Source organism: Maylandia zebra, unplaced genomic scaffold (genome assembly GCF_041146795.1).
Source record: "Maylandia zebra isolate NMK-2024a unplaced genomic scaffold, Mzebra_GT3a scaffold02, whole genome shotgun sequence".
In the NCBI taxonomy this organism is placed as follows: Eukaryota; Metazoa; Chordata; class Actinopteri; order Cichliformes; family Cichlidae; genus Maylandia; species Maylandia zebra.
In genome coordinates this window covers 1,486,824-1,507,671 of record NW_027490032.1, presented here as the reverse complement: position 1 = coordinate 1,507,671, position 20,848 = coordinate 1,486,824, and the positions used below count along the sequence as shown (strand labels likewise).

The 20,848-nt window shown below is 41.5% G+C and overlaps 1 protein-coding gene and 1 long non-coding RNA gene across 2 annotated transcripts; one reads left to right on the top strand and one right to left on the bottom strand.

The window, feature by feature from the left end:
* The first annotated feature begins 398 nt into the window (after positions 1-398).
* LOC112430761 (uncharacterized) lies at positions 399-7,714 on the top strand. Its single transcript, XM_024799235.2, has 6 exons — positions 399-890; positions 1,033-1,146; positions 4,307-4,439; positions 4,931-5,278; positions 5,408-5,543; positions 6,751-7,714. Exons 1-6 carry the CDS (start codon positions 650-652, stop codon positions 7,498-7,500), a joined length of 1,722 nt encoding a protein of 573 aa, XP_024655003.2. The 5' UTR covers positions 399-649; the 3' UTR covers positions 7,501-7,714.
* A 1,123-nt stretch (positions 7,715-8,837) lies between these two features.
* On the bottom strand, positions 8,838-13,134 carry LOC101478658 (myelin-oligodendrocyte glycoprotein). The gene is made up of 3 exons (XR_013096099.1): positions 12,439-13,134; positions 10,019-10,378; positions 8,838-9,780 (listed from the first exon to the last, which is right to left on the bottom strand). It is a non-coding gene; the product is annotated as a myelin-oligodendrocyte glycoprotein (long non-coding RNA).
* Between the last annotated feature and the right edge of the window lie 7,714 nt (positions 13,135-20,848).

The following is a 20,848-nucleotide window of genomic DNA, read 5'->3' as shown; positions in this document are numbered from 1 at the left end:
CGAATATTGTCTCAGTATGTCTGATACAAAAGAGAAAGTGGAAACTATCAGGACAGCGTTTTGGTATGATTGTGTAACTGTGTAATCATGCTTATGTACATCTGGATAATCACACAAACTGTGTGGCGCTTCACTTTTTAATAAACTAAAATACAGAAATCAGATTATAGGATCTATAGTTTTATTTATATTATGGTACTTATCATTTGTGACATTTATTACTGTGTGCATACTTTATTAGGAGATTAAATTAAAAAAAAATCTCTTCCTTGCTGGTTCCATCGAAGAAGAAATGCTCAACTATGTAGCACGTACGTAGTCCAATTCCACAACAGTGCGATGGGGAATCAGCTGTGTTTTGCTGCCCATTTTATTTCGAATCTGGCGCGAACCGGCGAGCCAGTTCCTGAATCAGTCACGTGGTACGGACTGCCCGCGAGGCCTCGAGCGTCACTGCATACGTAATCAAAGCGAGCCTCGATACGTGCTTCCCAAAAACTCCCCTGACACACGCTTCGACACACAGGACATCACTATCTTACAGGGCTTGGGCGCGTGATGTCACGGGGTGGGCGTGGAAAGTCTTTTGGGCTGATGCGCCATATTTCAGGGCTCAAGCGAAAGAGGAGCGAAAGCACACACATCAGCCATGGTTCGTAACTGCTGCGTGATCGGCTGTAATGTTCGATCACACGACCGGCAAGGGAAGAAGCTTGGAAATGGTTTATCTTTTCATTCTTTCCCCACCTGGAAGCAGCATGAGGGAGCTCATATAGCGGACCTTACCAAAAGAAGGCGTCTAGCCTGGATAGCAGCCGTGGGACGACTTGATCTCCAGTTCTCTTCCATCTCTAAATATCTGTTGGTGTGCTCCCGACATTTTCACTCCGGTAAGTGAAAATGTAGTATGTTTACATCACTCTTTATAGCTTAATGATTTTTATTGTTGATGCACTCGGAGGTTATACAATCCGAACAAACATCGTATTGAGTGACTTTGCAGACACGTGCAATTCTATCGCACCACTGTAGGGAAGCCTGCCTATGAAATGGATCAAACAAATCCAGACTGGGTACCAACGCTACACATGAACTCCGAAAAAAGACGACGAACGCAAGGACAACAACAAAGAGCACTAGTCGGAGGTAAACACCCCCCAAACCCCAATCCCTAATTCAAAAAAAATGCTCTTAGTGTCTGGCAATCGCCACATAAAGTTTTGAGGATTCAAACGGCCTTAATGTGAAAACCGCTGAAAGTTTCCCCTGTGTGCATGGAGGACAACAATGGGTTTAAAGTAATATCTTGCCCGATTGTCAATGTAGTAGTTTGCATCTACTTTACAATTATGGACACATAATATCAATCAATCAATCAATCTTTATTTATAAAGCACTTTTCATACAGAGAAAATGTAGCACAAAGTGCTTTACATAGTTAAAAGCAGCCCACCCCACCCTCCAACTCACTCCCCACACTCTCAATACACATATATCCCCCCACCCACACACACATACACACACGCGCACACTTAAAGAGTAAAAATTGGGCTGGGCTCGCATGAGCCAAGTGAGGAAACACTATAACAGGGAGCCGTCTGCACCGGGAGCCGGTCACAGACCGCAGCCTCCAGGCTGGGCACACAGCAGGAGGGAGGCAAAGGAGCCCCCCCAGCCAGGCTGAGAGGACCCCAGAGACCCAGCAGCCACGGTCAATAACAGCCCCGGTGCAGAGAGCGCCCTCCGAGGAAACACTGGAGATATGACGCAATACAATATATATAGGGTAAAATGATAAAATAAATAAGAACAGGATACAATATAAATAGAAATAGAATAAGAAGATTAAAAAATGAATAAGAATAAAATCAAACAAATATTAGGTAAATCCTAAATTAATAATAGAATAACAGGATAGAATAAATAAGCATAAAATAAATAAACGCTAAGTAAAAGCTAAATTAAAAAGGTGGGTCTTGAGCCTGTTCTTGAAAACATGTACGTTCTCTGCGGCCCTGAGCTCCTCCGGCAGGCTGTTCCACAGACGAGGACCATACCACTGAAACGCTGCCTCTCCGTGAGTATGTGTCCTGACTTTAGGGACAATCAAAAGGCCAGTACCAGAGGACCTCAGGGTCCGCGAGGGTTCGTATGGTAAAAGCAGATCTGAGAGATAAGAAGGCCCAAGACCATTAAGACATTTAAAAACCAATAAAAGAACTTTAAAATCGATCCTGAAACACACGGGGAGCCAGTGCAGCGATTCTAAAACCGGTGTAATGTGGGCCCGCCCTCTGGTCTTCGTCAGCACACGAGCTGCCGAGTTTTGCAAGAGTTGTAAAGTTGAAATATTCTTCTTAGGAAGACCAGAGAGCAGGGCATTACAGTAATCAATGCGACTGGTAATAAAAGCATGCATCAGCATCTCCGTGTTGGCCCGAGAGAGAATAGGGCGGACTCTGGCTATATTTTTTAGATGATAAAATCCAATTTTAGTTACGTGTTTAATATGTGGGATAAAACCAAGCTCAGAGTCAAAAATAACACCCAGGTTTTTCACTTGTAGCGAAGGACATAGTGAAAATGCCTGTAATTTAGACAAGAGTTTCTCTCTCTGAGCCTCAGGACCGACAATTAAAACTTCAGTTTTGTCCTGGTTAAGCTGTAAAAAGTTTTCTGCCATCCAAGATACAGTTAAAAAGGGCATCCATTGGTCTGGTGTCATCAGGAGACACGGAGATGTACAGCTGCGTGTCATCAGCGTAACTGTGGAAGTTCACTCCATGCCTCCTGATGACACCGCCGAGAGGGAGCATATACAAATTAAAAAGTACAGGGCCTAGAACCGACCCTTGAGGCACACCACATGTCATTTTATGGATCTTAGAGGAGCATGTATCCATACTCACCATAAAAGTTCTGTCAGAGAGATAGGAAGTGAACCAGCTGTGTACAGCACCAGAGAGGCCCACCATGTGTTTCAGTCTGTTTAAAAGAATAGCGTGGTCTACTGTATCAAAGGCTGCGCTTAGATCCAGTAGCACCAGGACTGAGAGCTTTTGGGAGTCCCAGTTACATCTAAGATCATTTAAAACCTTTAGGAGAGCCGTCTCTGTGCTGTGGTTCACCCTAAATCCAGACTGGAATATCTCCAGGATCTGTCTATCATTGAGAAAATCAGTAATCTGAGTAAAAACAAGTTTTTCTAAGACTTTACTTAAAAATGGTAAGTTGGATACAGGTCTGTAGTTATTAAAATCATTACAATCCAAATTGCTCTTCTTCAGAAGGGGCCTCACCACCGCCGTTTTAAAGGCAGCAGGGAAGACACCCAACTGAAGAGAGCAATTCATCATGCATAAACGAGATATTTGCAATTCATTGATAAATGTATAACATAAATTGTGGTGGAGGGTGGACAACAACACTAAGTGCTATACTCCTTTCTGGCATCGTTGTATTTTCACTCAGTTGTACATAGAATTTGTATTCTGTTTCATCCTATTGTATATCTTATTCTATTTATTCTACTGTATATAGTATTTTTATTTTGTTCTATTCTGTACAGTTGTGTACAGAATTTTATTCTTATTGTATTCTAATTTTTGTTATATAACTTTTGCACTGTCCACTAACTGCTGTGACAAAACTAATTTGAGTGGGACATGAAGGTTATCTTATCTTGGCTATTATACTCCACGCACTCCAGCTGACTTAACTTGGGACGTACTCACAGTTTAGCGGCTTGAAAACAGCCAGATTTGCACTCAGCCATTAGTAAACTGGATGCGATTTCTTATTTCGAAACTGGTCGTATTTGTGGTACTGCGCAGGGAGCAGCGACCTCTGTTCAGGCTCCAGGAGATGACGTCACACAGGTTCGCCCCCTCCCCCTCCAGGCGTCACTATTTTGGCAGCATCCGGCTGCCGTGGTGAACGCGGCTAACCATTGTTGATAACTGTTGCGCCCCAGGTTGTACAAATAGACGAGGAAAAAAGAGAAGTACTTTCTTTTACCGCATTAGGTGAACTAAACTGAGTAGCACCATTGAAGGAGGAGTAAGCAAAACAAGACTGAAAGATGGGACCTTCCAGCCGGCGTATTCCGCTTGTTCCCATCATTTTGTATCGGGCAACTTTTATATAAGCTTTCTAACATAAGTGTTTTCATTATTTACTAGACTATCGTTGTGGTTTCTGATGATGGAAAACCACATAGCTGCATGCATAGTGGGCTTTATGTCGTGTTTTCTTAGTTAGCAAGCTCTAAAGTAGAAATAATGAAATGTTTATGTTTATTTTGTAGGCAGAAAGGCAGAGAAGGCATCTGCAGAGAAGATAAGAAGAAAAATGAGACTGGATGTGTTCAACAGAAGACAGACAGCAAAGCTACAACGGATAGCACAAATCAAGCTATCTGCAGAAGGCATCCCTGCAAGGTGAATATATCAAAGTCTTTCTCTGGGTGTGACTTAATACTGAGGAGTGCTGTCAAGTAAGCATATTGAGGCTGGGTGAGGTGAGACTAACGCTACATGATAGTGAAACTGTGTTACTTTAACCCTGCTTTAGGTGGTGGGAAAACTTAAAAAAAACTACAATAAACACATAGAAATGATTTTAACTTTAAAACTGTTTTAAGTAGGTTCTTCTAATTCTTGGAGCTGTTTAAACCCTTAGCACATAATGCACTCTTTATTAATCACATTTTCACCCACTGTGCATTTATACACCTGTCTGAATTGAATCATTAGTTATTATTAATCTTGCCACAGCGTGCCTTTTGTTCTGTCTTCCTTGCCTCCCCACCCTCTCGATTCTGACTGTTATAAGGGAGTTTTTCCTTCCCCACTGTCACCAGAAACATGGCCCATTTTCTACAAAAGTCAACAAAAAAGAATGAACATGATTTTGTTTTCTCTCTTATCAGGGACCCAGCAGCCAAGGATGCAGGACCAACAACCCTTGATGGTCGAAGGAGGCTTTTTAAAGGTGCTGTCCCGACACTTTTTCAGTGGAATAATTATAAAGTTGAACCAACGCCGAGTAGTGTTTGGGAGAGAACGGAGCGACCCCCTGAACTAGTTCATCCTGGGGATCAAGGTCAGCACAGTGTTACAAGAGATCATGACTACTGCTCAGTCCCTGAGCCATCAGCAGAAGACCTGTCCAAAGACGTGGAGAGTCTGAGGAAGGAAATACAGGCGTTACGTGTCCAGCGAGAGTTTGGGTTACAGCGGTTTGCTGGCTCTGACACTGACATCCAATTCTATACCAGGTACATCGAAGTTCAAGTGTTTCCAGTCTTCATGAAAACAACAGATATTTACTTTTTATCTGCTGACTGTATGTTTCATGAGTGATGTTAATTAATGATTGACACGATGTTTGTCTCTCTTGTGAATAGATTTCCAAGCTATAATCATTTGATGGCATTCTGGGTTTTGATTGAGCCTTGCATCTATAAGATGATCCGGGCTTCAAGAGCCAAGTCAGCTGCCAACACGGACGAAGAAGTGTTGACACCTGCACGCACACAAACGGTAGGCTATGGCTTTGTTGGTAGTTGGAACTAGAGGTGCGATGGCATTGTGTTTATGTGGCATAATTTTTGGGCTACAAGCCACTACTTTTTGCACAAGCTTTGAACTCTGTGGCTTTCAGAGGATTTGTTTTGTTTGTTCTGCTGTTGTACGGCACTACGTTGGCTGGCAGAAGGGCATGTGATCAGACACACAGTATCGGGGGACAAGAGTGGTATGTTGGTCACATGTCCGTCCGAAAGGCAACGTAGTCCCGTACGAAGTAGCGCGAAAAACAAACTTGATTAGCAAGAGGAGTATTACAGGAGCAAAGGAAGCTTTCATTCACAAACCCTCAGTATGGCAAACACAAGAAATGCATATGATGCAGCTTTCAAATTAAAGCTCTCAGCGAGGGGAAGTAGAGCTGCTGCACGTACCCTTGGCATAAACGAATCAATGGTGAGACGTTGGAGACTCCAGCGTGATGAACTGGCTCAGTCCAAAAAGACGACAAAAGCTTTCAGAGGAAATAAGAGCAGATGGCCTAAATGTATTGAAGACTGGATGAACACACAGAGAGCAAATGGGCGAGGTGTTTCAACTGTGCAGATCCGACTGAAAGCCAAAATAGTCGCCAACGAAAAAACGAAAAGGACTGTCCATCAGGGCGCGGACGACTGTGTGTCAACAACTCCCCCCCGACTATGCAGAGAAAATAACAGACTTGCGCAAATTCACACAAAGAAAGTTAAACGAATATTCCATCGGACCGGACGCGATCATAAACATGGATGCAGTGCCGTTGACATTTGACCTGCCCCTTAGTAGGACTGTTAACAAGTCCCACTAAGACTTGTCCTACAACTCATATGAGGACGTTTGCAGTTTGTATATAAAGATAATAAAAACAACTTTATTTACTAGAAAAATAAAAGAATTCAACCCTGACAGTACAGTATGGTGTGCATAACCATTCCAGCATTTCACATTTTATTCTGATCTATAAAGTATTTTATTCTATTGTACACAGTGTCTTATTCTTATCCCATCTCATTGTTTTTCTGAATTTTTGCCACTTTCTGCTGTAACTCAACAAATTTCCCACGTGTGGGGCTAATAAGGGTCTATCCTGTCTTATCTTACAAAACATTTAGCCAAGAAAAGCATGATCTTACTAGTTCATAGATTAAGGAGTAACATTTTCCCTTTTGTTTCAACCTTTCAGAGGCAGCTGCTCCAGCCAATCGACGAGTTCTTTCTTTTCCTGGTTTTCCTGTCTGTTGGTCTGAAGGAGAGGGACCTGGCTCATCGATTCAACATACACCAGTCCACAGTGAGCAGCATCATTGCAACATGGACAAGTTTTCTTGCCACTGCACTGGGGTCTCAGTGCATCTGGCTTACACGTGCAGAAGTGCAAGCTTACCTCCCTAAGGAATTCAAAGGTTTCTCAGACACCCAGGTGATCCTTGACTGTACAGAGCTGAGGTGTCAGACACCATCCTCACCACTTCTCCAGAGTGAAACGTACTCTTCGTACAAATCCCACTGCACGATGAAAGCCCTGGTTGGCATAGCTCCACATGGTCCAGTCACATTCATCTCTGATCTGTACGCAGGTTCGGTTAGTGACAAGGAACTATTCAAACAATCAGGCATTGCTGAGAAGTTGACTGAAGACATGGCAGTGATGGTGGATAAGGGCTTCCTGATCACAGATGGTTGTAAATGCAAAGTGTACCGCCCCCCTTTTCTATCTAAGCAGAAGAAGAAGAAGAACCAGGTTAAGGAGATGCAGGCCACAGTCAGACTCGGGCTGCATGTGGAGCGAGTCATTAGGAGGATCAAACAGAACAAACTTTTTGATGGCATCATCACCATGTCACCTGTTTACAATATCAACCAACTGTTTGCAGTAGCATGTATGCTGTCAAATTACCAGAACACAGCATTAGTTAAAAAACGGATTAAGTGAGACGAGATGGAGTTGTCCCAAGACACCAGTGCAAGTAACTTATGCTAGGCATGGAGCTTTAAATACTTACTATGTAAATAAGTTCTGCAAACATTCAATGTGTAAAATGTTTTTGATATTTTTGCTAAAATAAGAGTTTATTGGTTTCACACAACAGTAAAATGTTTTTTAAAAATTCATTAAAAGTTTTGCCAATAAAATATCACTTTGTTCAGTCCAGCCTGAAGGATCTGTTTTTCTTTTTGCTGTTGCTTTCACTGTTCATTTTTCAAACACCGGTATATGTAGAAAAAGAAATAGTCAGCTTATGCACATCTGTATCATGTATATTCTTTCTTTGCACTAGGTAGTCCTTCGATGCCCACACAACTTAGGCTCACAACAGTCATTGTTTGCTACATGGATCATTTTAGTTCAGCTGGGCGTCTTTCCTTTTGTTATATTTCTTTAAGAGTTCAAAATGTGTTCATTACATAAATAAAATTTATTTTTCTTTGTAGCACTTAATGGATTTCATAAGCAACACACCTTAGTATTCACACAAAGCATAAAGGTAAAAAGAAATATACAGTGTTATCTTCATTTCTTTGGCGTGGAAACCGGGTCCAAATGGCTCTTTGGATGTGAAAGGTTGCAGACCCCTGATCTAGACCAAAACACAATTTTCTTAATATCCATGTACGAGGACATTAAACTGCTACTTTATCAAAATGTCAAACAAACGTATGTGGATAGAATTAAATAGAACAGAATAGAATTCAACTTTGTCATTGCACATGTCACAGGTACAAGGCAACGAAAAGCAGTTTGCATCCATCCAGAAGTGCTTCAGCCATGATATAGATATATTACAATATATATTAGCAATAATATAGATTATACAGTAGTGCAGTTAAGATAAGTGAAACATGGACAATTAAGCGATCTCACTTTTCTCAAAAACAAAAATAAAGAAAAAAAGGAAATCAGGTAATTCTTTGTTTTTACATTCATCAGGTCCCAATCAGCCCAAATAGCAACGAGAAATTAAAAATGCCATGAAAAAGTTCAGGTCTTGGCAGGTTAACTATGTGAGATAGCCTCACCTCAGAAAAATGCTTTTTTTCCCGCAGACTGTCAGTGAAGTCAGGGACCTTTGTGCGGTGTTGGTGGCCTCTGTGCGTTTTTAGACGATTTCTGTCTCTGTGATCAGCAGCAGGAGATTCATAATTCAGCTGTAGAAAGATCTCAGACATTTGATTCTGCGGTTCACTGCGAGGACAATGTGAATCTCGACTGTGTTGTTCAAAAAAAAAAAAACAACAACAACAACAACAGCAACAACAACAAAACCAGAATCAGAATCAGAAAGGGGTTTATTGCCAAATGTTGAGCAGGTTTACAACATTAGGAAATTGCTGCGGTGCTTCAGTGCAAACATAGTGTCATAAATAGCACTTAAATAGACATGAAAAAATAAAAGTAGGAATAAGAATTAAAAGTGCTACGTAGAAAGATTGCACCATTAGTACTTGTTTCCCTGCTCCAAACAGTGTGAAACCCTCCCAATGTCTTTAGACTTTAACAGGATCTCTGAGAAGCAGAAATCACATATTCAGCACCATTTCATTTTCTTCTTTTACAGATCAAATCATTAGGTACCAAAACTGACAGACTCACTACCAGTCCCACAAACCCTCCATGTCCTCCTGGAGGACGTGCAGGTGAGAAGAAGGTGTGAGCTGGTGGTGAGTGAAGAACAGAATCCAGGATTTCAGTCGGTTTTTCATTCACAGAAATAAATCCCCTTCATAAAAACCCTGAAAACCAAATGTTGGGCTCTTTTCATGACAAACACGTCCTCAGATCTGTTTTTTACTGTGCTGAGTGACAACGATGGGAAATTGACGCAAAACCAGGAGACTGAGAGCTCATTTGGAAAAGCTCTGAGACATTTCAAACATGGTGCATTTCAACAGGAGGCTGTTCATCATCTGTTTGTTCCTGTGTTGAGTGACATGCTGGGAATTTGGAGCAACAGCAGGAGAATCAGGTGGAAAAGCCGTAAGATGTTTCAAACAAGTACATTTCAACAGGAGGTTAGTATCATTCCTGATTCTCATTGTCATGGTTTATGTAGATAAAAAAAAAAAACAGCAACACCAACAAGAAGCACAACAGGAACTACCAGACCAGCTATTAGTCCAACAGATCCACTCTTCTCTCCTCCATCCTCCTTCCCTCCAGCCTCCTTCCCTCCATCCTCCTTCCCTCCATCCTCTGTGTCTCCTCCTGTCTGACCTGCAGGTGAGAAACAGGTGTGAGGTGTCAGCTGTCAGGTAGGTGATGAGTGAAGAACAGAACAGAATCCATTTCCTCTTCAAACTGCTGTCAGACATTATCTACTGCACTCTGATCACATCACTCAGACCAGCTGCTTTCTACAAAGTCTCATCAACAACATCTTTAGAAACAAACATCAACAACCAGGAAGCAGCTTCACCTCTGATCACACACACACTCAACTCTACTCACTCACCTGGAGGATCAACAACATGAAGGTTGATGATGCTGATGGGGTCAGTCTCCAGATTTGCTCTCTTCCTGCGGTTTGTTTCTTTCTGGACGACACGACACTCGTATGTTCCAGTGTCATTAATCGTCACATCCTTCAGAATCAAAGACACGTCTCGTTCCTTCATCTGTCTGTCCTGCAGATCCACCCGGTCCTTAAAAGATGGATGCTGGTTGTCTGGAGCAAACTGCTTATTGCGATAAAAAAGGACATATTCTGATCCCAGGTCAGGTCTGCTCCACTCTACCATTGTGATGGTTTTGTTGTTGTTTGGAGCTCGACATGGCAGAGTGACGTTCTGTCCAGCTGTGATGTTTATCTGGACTGAATGAGAGGACACAGTTTGGGTTGTAGACATTAAAAAGCTAATTTACTCCTTTGTGCAATCTAATCATCAAGAGCTGCAAACAGACTGACATCTGGGGAAATAGATGAATTACAGCACACACTGGATACCGAAATTTAGCACACAGTGATGTGTGTTATCAAAGGAGACTTTAAATATGTGGAGAATCCAGCAACATTAAAGTCTGTGGTCACTTCCTTGTGTAGTATGAATGGCCATGAGGTTTTTATCAGTAGGAAAAGCTCTAAAGCCTCTGTAAATACAGTTAAAATCTAAAATTTCTTCTTTGAGTATTTTGATAAAAGCCTTATTTTTATGCATTTGCTACTACTATGAAGAACACATGAGAATTAAGGCATGGGCAAGTTTGAAAGATGCTGCTCATTGTACGTTTTTGCATGTTTCTTCACATTTGTTGTGCCAAAGTAGTTACCTCCAGCAAAAATTGTTCCCCCATCCACAAGAGCGTTCAGAGGAGGAGGAGACACTTGTCTGGCTACGTTTCTTTACTCTACTTGTTACTGATCTGAAGTCACTGAAACAAATCACAAAAGCTGAAAAAACGCATTTTAATGCTAATTTCATGACATTATAATGTACCGTGCGGAAGACTATTTACCTTAAACTGTGCACTATCTGATGGGAACAGTTTGTTCAGACAAAGACTTTGATACTATAACAGTGTAAAACCAGACGTGAGCATGTCATCACATCGCACCCCAGTGAATTAACCTGGGTTTACCCCTCTATAGATTTTATCAGGCTGTGTGGCTGCATCTGCCAAAATGTGTGCGTCCCCCTCCTATAATGCACATTAGCAAGGTTTCCTTTTGAAACTAAAAACTAAAGATAAATACACAGATCTTTTTCAGTAACAGGGGGATTCAGAAATTTGCAAATCAGTTCTGTTACTGTGGTTTTTGGTTATAATCTGATTTATTTAGCAAATAAACCTGTGTGGCACTGATTCAGTCTTTGAGCACTACGGTCACCCCGGTGTGTCGGCCAGAACACTACTTAAGGCCAAATAGAGCACGAAAGAAGGAGGGAGCTTGAGGTTCCGTTTGAGGCACTTTATTGTCACCGCTTAATTTCTGGGGCTGTAACACAGCGGGTGTACATAAGTGTGTGTCTGTGTGTGTGTGTGTGGTTTCCTACAAAGGAAATAAAACAGGGAAATAACAATAAATAAAGAGAATAGACAAGTCAAATACTCAAATATAAACATAATACAACATAGTTAACATAATCAAATATAAAGATCAGAAAAATATAATACACTTCAAACTGCTCACACTATGCAACTAAATAGCATTAGCGCGAAGTTAAGCAACCGTCAGTACACAGGAACTACTTCCGGTAGTTATACAAAATAAAAGCGTCCCCCATTATAATCCGCTATAATGCACTTATTGTGAAGGGCAAGCGGGACGCCATACTTCCGGTCAGACTACATTTTATTAATCCACGTACCTAATTGTTCGCTACAAACTCCGCTACTTCAAAGTAAACAATCACAAGCATCACATACAGAGAAGGTCTGATAACACAGGAATGACATTATGGACATACGAGCGACCGTACATGCGTCAACAAAGCTAAACCGGGGGCAGCTAACAACATAAGTTAGCATATGAAATGAGGGTGAACTCACGCGTTGCATGCGTGGCCTACCGCTCCAACTATGGACTACATTAGCTCCTAAATGGTAACATACTACAGTACTGACACAACAAAGGCAAAATACGACACAGGTCACTACTTACTTGTCATTTACGCACACCTAACATGCCCAACCAATCAGTGCACCCCCTCCGGACCAACACTGCCCAACCGCCATAAGAGAACTTGTACTAAGTGATAACCCCACTCTTTCTTCATGCGTTAAATGTGCAGTTCTTCCCACCCGTAACTGAATCAGAATAGGTGAAGCGATATTTAAGTGTACTTTTACAAATTTTGTATAACCGATCTACAGTGATATAGTAATGTCAGACTGCACCGAGGAGGAACGTCTTAACAAATAACCCCAACTTACCGTTAAACGCAGAGACCAAAAAAACCACAGTCGAGAGGAGTGCAGCGTGAACCAAGGGCATCGTAGCCATACTTCCTTTGCATTAGATCCGTCGAGGAAGCATAAAATTCCACTTGGGCACCGGTAAGGCAGAATAGCACGTCACAGGGCACAGTGACGTGCTATTCTGGGGTGGAGCCTCCAATGCGGGGCTCCACCCCTTACGTCCAACGCCTCGAAATGACATTTGACGTCGCCATCTTTGTTCCAAAAAGGACTTGTGAGTGGTCAGGGTGAGCCTGAACCTCTCTCCATAGCCCGTGGTGGGACGCAGATGCTTCACCTGCTCGTCTTGTTCCATTGGAAAGCCTTTCGTATATTCCAAATATATCTAAGAATAATCTCCGAATCTGAAAATATAAAGAAAAGCCGAAGCAGCGCGGACTCGCAGCACTGACGGGGAAGTCCCGATTGAGGCAACAGCTGACTGTGGTGGGTGTTTTCTGCACTGGGAGGAGGAGCTAACGTGGATACTGGGCGATTGGACAGCTACTTTTGGCCCAGCTGGTTTCTGAAGTCACGCGGAACCAATCAGACTGGAATTCAGTTACGGCTCATCTGATAGACATTCATGCTCCAGACTGTCTCCACCCACGGAAAACAAATGTAGAAATACAAACAGCAAATGAGAATATAAATAAAGACATTTATGTTATTTTCTAGTTCATCCTAAAGACACACACACACACACACACACACACACACACACACACACACACACACACACACACACACACACACACACACACAGGTGGTTAAAATGTTCTGATTGTTATATGTTATTCTCTTTAGTTGTAAAATGATCTGTGCCCTAGTCTCCAATGAGACAGTGCTGGTGAGAGTAGTTATTCCTCCGTTACACCACAAGAGGGAGTATCTCCTGAAATGAGGAGCTTTAGTGCGAGTAAACAAGCCACTCGCCATACTGCAGTGCGCCTAAAGCTGTGTGAGACTGTGTGACGGTACTATGTCTACATATTTGTTGAATACAAAGTAAAGGCGGACTCACAAAGCCACGCTGGTTTCTATTTCTTTTAATCTAAATGTGCAACATAACCATGATCCCGAATTTGATACTATTCAAAAAAATGAACGTTTCAAAAAAGGATCTGTCTGCTGCTGTAACCCAGATTGTGCTCTCTCTGCTGTGACCATATGCACATATGCAAATCTAACATAGGAGAATTAAACGCACAAAAATGGTGAATGGCCTTCATTTGTAGAGCGCTTTACTCAGTCCCAAAGCGCTTTACACTACACCCAGTCATCCACATCCTGGTGATGGTAGCCACAGCTGCCCTGGTGCGCACTGACAGAGGCGAGGCTGCCGGACACTGACCACCACCAGTAGGCAAACGTGGGGTTAGTATCTTGCCCCAGGATATTTGGCATGCAGCCAGAAAGCAGCCTGGGATCAAACCACATCATTTTATTGTTATAGACTAAACAATGTAGAAGATGTATTGAAGCGATTTAAATAATTTCACAGCTTCAGTGATAAACCAAGACAACAGGTGGCAGCACATGTCCTTTCTTTAGACGTTATGATCACAGCCACTCTTATTCTAAACGTAAGCTGTCTGCCCTGCTCACACTTCAAAGCTCAGCGGGATCCATGCTACTCTAAACCAAAAACTTTTTGCTGGAGTAGAGGGGACCTTATCTGGATATGTGTAGTGGTTATATTAGACAAAGGATGTCAAATATAGAGCTGTCAGGTATGGTAGGAGGAAAAGATGGAGACCACAGAGAAGATTCATGGATGTAGTGAAGGTGGACATGCAGAGGGTTGGTGTGACAGACATGGATGCTAGAGACGGGTTTTAGTTTGTTATATGTTCAGCAGTTTTACTCATTTCAGTGACCGTAGTATAATCTGCTACAGGATAGTCGTCAGTTCAGCTTATACAGGAAAATAATTAATAATCACTCATGTCTACTATTTACTACTAATTATATATAGTAGTGTCTGGATTAAAAAAGTGTATGTGTAAGAGACAGTTAGAAATACTTCATGTTAACATCAACCCATGGGCTATGTTGTATAAGACACTGGCTGACATTGCTAAGGATAGGTGTGAAACCTTCATCCAACTGTGGGAACCTTGCATGAATTTTGTTAGAAAGATGGAAATCTGAGTGCAGGAGGTTTGTGTTAACTGTGTGTGTGGTTGAATATGTTTAATAAAATAAGTCTAATAGAATTTAAAAAATCAAGCACTAGTTTATTTTCAGTGATAAAGTCGCATTTTTATTACCTCAATCTTATAAGAATGTGTTTGTTTGTTCTCTGAAACAATTTAAAAACATTCAGCCTAACATCATAGTTGTATAGTTGACCAGAGCTGACCTGGAAGATCTATGTCCTTGTTTCTGGAATGAGCGATTTGATACAGACAACCAGCATTCAGTTAAAGGATTATTCTATTCTATTCTATTCTATTCTATTCTATTCTATTCTATTCATTTCATCTTTTAGGAATCGGAAGGATCTGCAGGACAGACAAATGAAGGATGGAGGTGTGTCTTTGATTCTGAGCTAGTGGTGCTCAATACAGTTCCAGTGTGGCTCCAACTGCTCAGTATGTCTCATTCTCTCTGAAACACCTCCCATAAACTTAAGACTCTGCACCCACCATCATTTCAGTATTATGCAAACCTCAGGTGAGTTTCCAAAAGTTGATTCTGTTCATCTGGAAACTGGAACTGAAAGGGAAGAAAAAGACAGGAAACAGTAAACATTGCATTTACAAAGCAAATAAATAACACGCCCTAACCCACAGCAGCAGAGTTAAGTATCTGGTTTACACCCATTCAAAAACTTGCCAAATCTTCTCTCGCAGCGCCAAACAGACTATTCTTCTTTTGAATCTAGTTTTAAGATTCTGGTACTCCACGTGCTGACAATCGGGTGTCTGATTGGCTCCTTATCAGCAGCACCTGTGAGCATGGACCCTCTTGCGGCGCTCAGTTAGCGTCTGCTCCTAGCGGGGGTGACAAGAGGAAGACAGTTCATATATAGCTAATGTATCTGTGAATAATAAGGAGATCTCACAGCTTTTTCCATAATGGTCTGGAAATGACTCCGTGTTGAAAGGACTCATCATGGGTGGTTGTTGCTGGTGTTCCACAATATTCCCACAGAGCTCCTGGAGAAATGGCTGATGGAACAAGATTATTTTATTTTATAAGCTTATTTATAGCTTTTAACTCTAAGACCTCAGAGGCAATCTTTAAAAAGACACCCAAACCAAAAATGACAAGCTGAATGAGGAATAACAGAGGTGGAATATAACTGGAATACAGCTAAAATGATAATGTGCAGTTGCACTTTTAAGAAAGCTCATTTTGAAATGTATTACTAGACACACACAAATGGATAGGATTCAGCCTGACACAAGGATAGGCCGAGGATCAAAGGATCTGCTGTTAATGACTACCATAGCCCATTACTTCAGAAAACTGGAGTTACATCAGTCATAGAAAACATTGCCTAATTAGTAACAAGGTGTCTTTACAGCACGGTTTACTACAACAATACAATAATACCATAGTTTTACAATAATATCTAAGATGGTCGAGGTCATCGTGGAATGCGATTCAAATATAAAGCCCTAAACTCACAGCACACCTTTAAAGGCTGGTTTCATTTTTCATTTTAACTAGCGTGACTGTAGCTAGATTATGATAAGATACTGTAATCAGTCAGTCACATCTTGCTGCTTTTTTTCTGGTTTTTTTGTTTTTGTTTTGTTTTTTCTCCCTCTGATGGATAAATCCTTTTGATGCATTGTTAGAGTGAATTGTTAAATGTTGTCATTTCTATGCTTGCCAACTCTGATGAAAGAAATTCCACTGTCCTTCCCCCCCAGATTCTCGAGGTTCTAGGTGGGGGGCTGTAGTCTTTCATTACAGACACATCCTTGTGCTTTTGATGTAAGCTTCCTGCGTTTACAACCCTTTGGTCAGCAGGAGGTCTGAGACACACACACACACACACACACACACACACACACACACACACACACACACACACACACACACACACACACAGTCTTACAGAAGTTCACACATATACATACAATGCCTTGTCTTAGAACCATGTGGGCGTGGCTTTGTTCTGATGTTTTGTCTCTCAATAAAAAGGCAGCAAGGGAGGTCATCGCCGAGGTCATTTTCGTGGTGGACACAGGCCTCCCTTGCGCAAGTGATCGATCGATCGACTGTCTTGTTTTCTTCATGATGAATACGTTTCTAGAATTAGCGAGGCTTGTGGAAACACAGACCCAACATTCATATTTGTTGCAAGTAGAACAACACAGAAATCTTTATACCAGTAGTTTTAAGTTGTCATATCGTTAGCATATTTATCTTTCTGCATGAAACCAGAAAATGACCTAATGTGTTACAAAACAATCGCATGTTATTGTATTTAGCAATGTAGCTTCCAGACATATAGGTTTATAGATGTTGTTCATATCAGTGCAATTTGATGTTGCCTTTGAAATCTCCAAAAGTTGATTCTGTTCATGTGGACGTAGCGTTTTGTGGGAGAAACATTTCGTCACTCATCCAAGTGACTTCTTCAGTCTCAGCTGAAGGTTTCCCCGATCTTATAAACAGGTGAGTTTTGTTTGCACCTTGCATTAAACATTTGTATGAGTTTTGTTTTGAGTCTTGAGGTACTGTTGTCCTTTCAGTTTCATTTATAAGTGCTTCGGTATAGATGGTCCTCACTAGGTCACACTAAATACTTTGATCCACTGTGTAACACCATCTGAAAGAGTCTGACTGACAACATCTTTGTTTTGTGTGCTGTTAAGAGGTGGTTAAACTTCAGCTACATTTTTATTTGAGACGTTTGATATTTGTCCTGTGAACAGGAGCCATGGTTTGATAAAGTGCTGCTTTTGTTTTGAATAATTTGATGTTAATGTGAGGACCAGTTTGATCTTGTTGCTTCAGGTCAATTTACATTGACAATTTTCTGAAGGGTCGAAGAACCCAGAGCTCGCCCTCTGACCTTTGCTTCTAGAAACTGTGAGGAGGGAAACAGAGACATTATTGTCTATTGGAGGATTCAGGAAGGAAAAATCTGACACACATCTATAGGTCTTATACTATCCCACATGATGTTCAGAGATGTTGTAAAGACATTTCAATCGGTCTGTTTTATTTGGTATTTTAACCAGTGTTAGCATCATGATGCAGGTACATCCCAGCCAGCAGATCTGGACACACCAGGCTCTTCAGCTTCTTCCTTTAATAGGTAATTAACATGGAATTATACAGGAACGCGCGGCTTTGCATTTTTCAGCCCTGATTACACAGAAATTATCACACAAGTTTTTAGATAATAAGCCACAACATTGCAAAATTGTTATATTCATGTTAGATATCAACATAAACAAAAGCATTAACGTGACGCTGGTGGAAGTTATTGTTCGAGTGTTTCTCTTGTAGCCGCTAAAACTGGTGGACCCAAATCTTCACCTCCAAGTCCGTTCACATACAAGAGGAAGGGGAGCGAGTGGGTCAGTGCTCTGGGCACAGACACTAAGCTGACTTTGAACACACACCATTTATTTCCATGGAAAAAACACAGCCAGAATCACAAATACAGGTTACACTAAAAACCCTGCCGGCAAAAATAACTATACACTATTAAAACAAAGCTAAACAAATGTCTCCCGTATGCAAAAATTCCCCCTCACAGTCCCATAATCCCACAGTCCAGCCACAAGCGGGGAAATGTTCCTTATCTAAAACAGGAGAGGTTTTTCTCTTCCGGGATGGAAACCACGCAGGCCAGAAGAACAAGGAGGGGGCTCCTGTCGCAGACCTGTCTCCTACTGACAGCGCGTCACCGCACAGTCCCTCCCCCACACTCCACACCTGAACACGGCCTCCCTCGTAGCACCGTTAGATGCAGGCAGAGGGACACCCCTGCCCTGCTGTGAATTGCGGCCATCGCCACCCACTGTTGCTGTTCCTGCCGTTGGGACTGGATCGCCGAACGACTCGTGGCCCCCCACATTCAGGCAGCAGGTTCTCCAACACATGTGCGGGCTTACACGCGTTTCTTTTTTCTCCTCCTCACCTTTCGTGCGTCGCTCCCCTTGTCTCTGCCCTCACCATCCCCTTTAACAGGTCAGTCTGGCGGCTGATAGGCCACCTCGGGGAACGCCCCCACCTCACAGGGGCCTACAATTGTCTGCTTAGTCCACAGTGGATTAGAAGAATATTGTGCAACAACACTAAAATACATAATATAAATATGAGGATAAAACCATGCAATATAAATATCACAATAAAACCATGCAAATAAAATCAACACTATGTACCAATACACAGATTGATAAAACATAGCAGTATTTAGCATAATTACTGTGCCTATTTTAAAGAAGCATATCAACAGTAGGTCTGAAACAACACATGAACCAGAGCTTGGAGCCTGTTAAATTGCTTCCAACTAATGAGCTTAAAGAAGAAGCATTAAAAAAACAAAAACATTCCTATGTGTACCAGTCCTGTCTGAAACAGTTAACTCTTGTGTGCTGTTCAGGTCTGGTGGACCTGTTTTCAGTGTTTACCAGACATATTAATCATTATTAAAGCATTCAGTAATGACAATCTGATCGGTTTACTTGAACTTGGCCAAGAAAGACTTATAAATGAGACTTCCTCTCAGTTATGTGCTGAATTTTGATAAACTCTAACTATAAACCTTCTTCAACCAGAACTTAGACTCAAAGATAAAAGCTGTTTGGCTCTCAAAGCTCAGTCTGCTCCTCTAATACAACATGTTAATACAACATTTAATCACCTTCAAGGTGCAGAATGGATTTACTGAGAAAGTTTTAAAACGAGAAATGTCATTTTAGATCAATGTACGGTGGCCCTGTGGTGCCAAACGCACACACCACAATGAAATATGACGTCTGGCACAGCTGCAAAATCTGTCTGCTGAATTTTATGAGGTCAAGTGTAACAGTGTGCATAATAAAGCCCCCGAGAGTAGGTGTTAGTATTATTTATTTCTGTCATGCACAAACCATTATTTTGTAGAATGTTTTAAAGCGAATTCATTCATGACAACAGAATATAATCTCATGTACACATTTCACCACAGCTTCAGTGACAAACTACAGCCAACAGGTGGCAGCATCTCCTTTCATGTCATGAACACCTGATAATAATCGCAGCCACTCCATTACTCCTCACTTGAAGGCCTGTTTCTGTTTTGCTCATATTTTAAAGCTCAGCGGGAAGAAACAGATGTTCAGCAGCTTCCAGATGTTCTTCTAGTCAGGAATTAACAACTGTAGGGATGAAGATGCAGAAAATCAGCCAGCTTACAGAAGCACTGCTGAGACACACACACATCTTTAGTCTTATTAAGTCTGACCACATCCTGTTCACAGAATTACACACAGACAAAGTGGTGACCAGCAGAAAAGAAAGAAAGTACAGCAACGATCTGATGATCTGATTGTGAGGGATGTGCAGTTGTTCGTTTTTACGTGGCTGTTTCGGACAAACAGGAACATCCACAGCAAAGAACATTAGTGAAATGAACATTTTGACCAGTTGTGTTTGTGTTGTGCTGAGTCATTTATTTACAGGCTGTGACCAGAGAAGTCATCCTCTGACCCGTTTCATTTTCCTAGAAGTGAAAGTCACAGTGCATCAGTCCCCACAGTATCACAAATGTCTATCTACAGGTCACTGTGACACAAGTCACCACTACTGAGCAAGTCAACAGTTTGTAGCATCAGACAAACATCATTCCCATCCTCTCTGTGGGTTCAGAAAACATAATCTTGGTAAAAATATGAGGAAACATGCTGAACTCTGACTTTCAGTATGAGATAAGCTTCAACTGAAAACATGACTTATCTTTATTGGCATTCGTGATAAAGTCTTCATGAGCTGTACTCGTGGCTTCTGACTGATTAAACCAAAGTGACTGACGGTCAGCTGTTTTTTTATTTTGAAAGCAAAGTGCACTCATGAGTAACAGATTCTGCAGATTCCCTAATCCCAGTCTGACTTTATGATGACAGAGAAAGAAAAGCAGCTCCTGTTAAAAAGAAAACATTAAAACAGACCTACTGGGTCCTGTTTTGGTAGTTATTTTTGAAGTGTTCCCAAGACATAAAAAGTACATGTACAGACTCAGCAGTCAAATCTGATCTCAAGTTTTTTTTTAAACCTGCTGACTTTGCCCAAAATAAGGTTTTAAATAGCTTTGTGTGCCCTGGAAGTTAAACTGTCTTTAAGGTCAATGTCAGCTAACCAGACATGTGACCAAACAGTCGAGTCAGTAAAGGTTGATAGCTTGCAGCTGGAGCGATATACTGTGTCGTGT

What these genes read in the sequence shown, in the direction of transcription:
- LOC112430761 (XM_024799235.2), top strand. Translation starts at nt 650, where the DNA reads ATGGTTCGTAACTGCTGCGTGATCGGCTGTAATGTTCGATCACACGAC. An exon ending in GCAGAAGGCATCCCTGCAAG is followed by an intron (nt 4,440 to 4,930) that starts GTGAATATATCA and finishes CTCTCTTATCAG; the next exon opens with GGACCCAGCAGCCAAGGATG. An exon ending in CACCTGCACGCACACAAACG is followed by an intron (nt 5,544 to 6,750) that starts GTAGGCTATGGC and finishes TCAACCTTTCAG; the next exon opens with AGGCAGCTGCTCCAGCCAAT.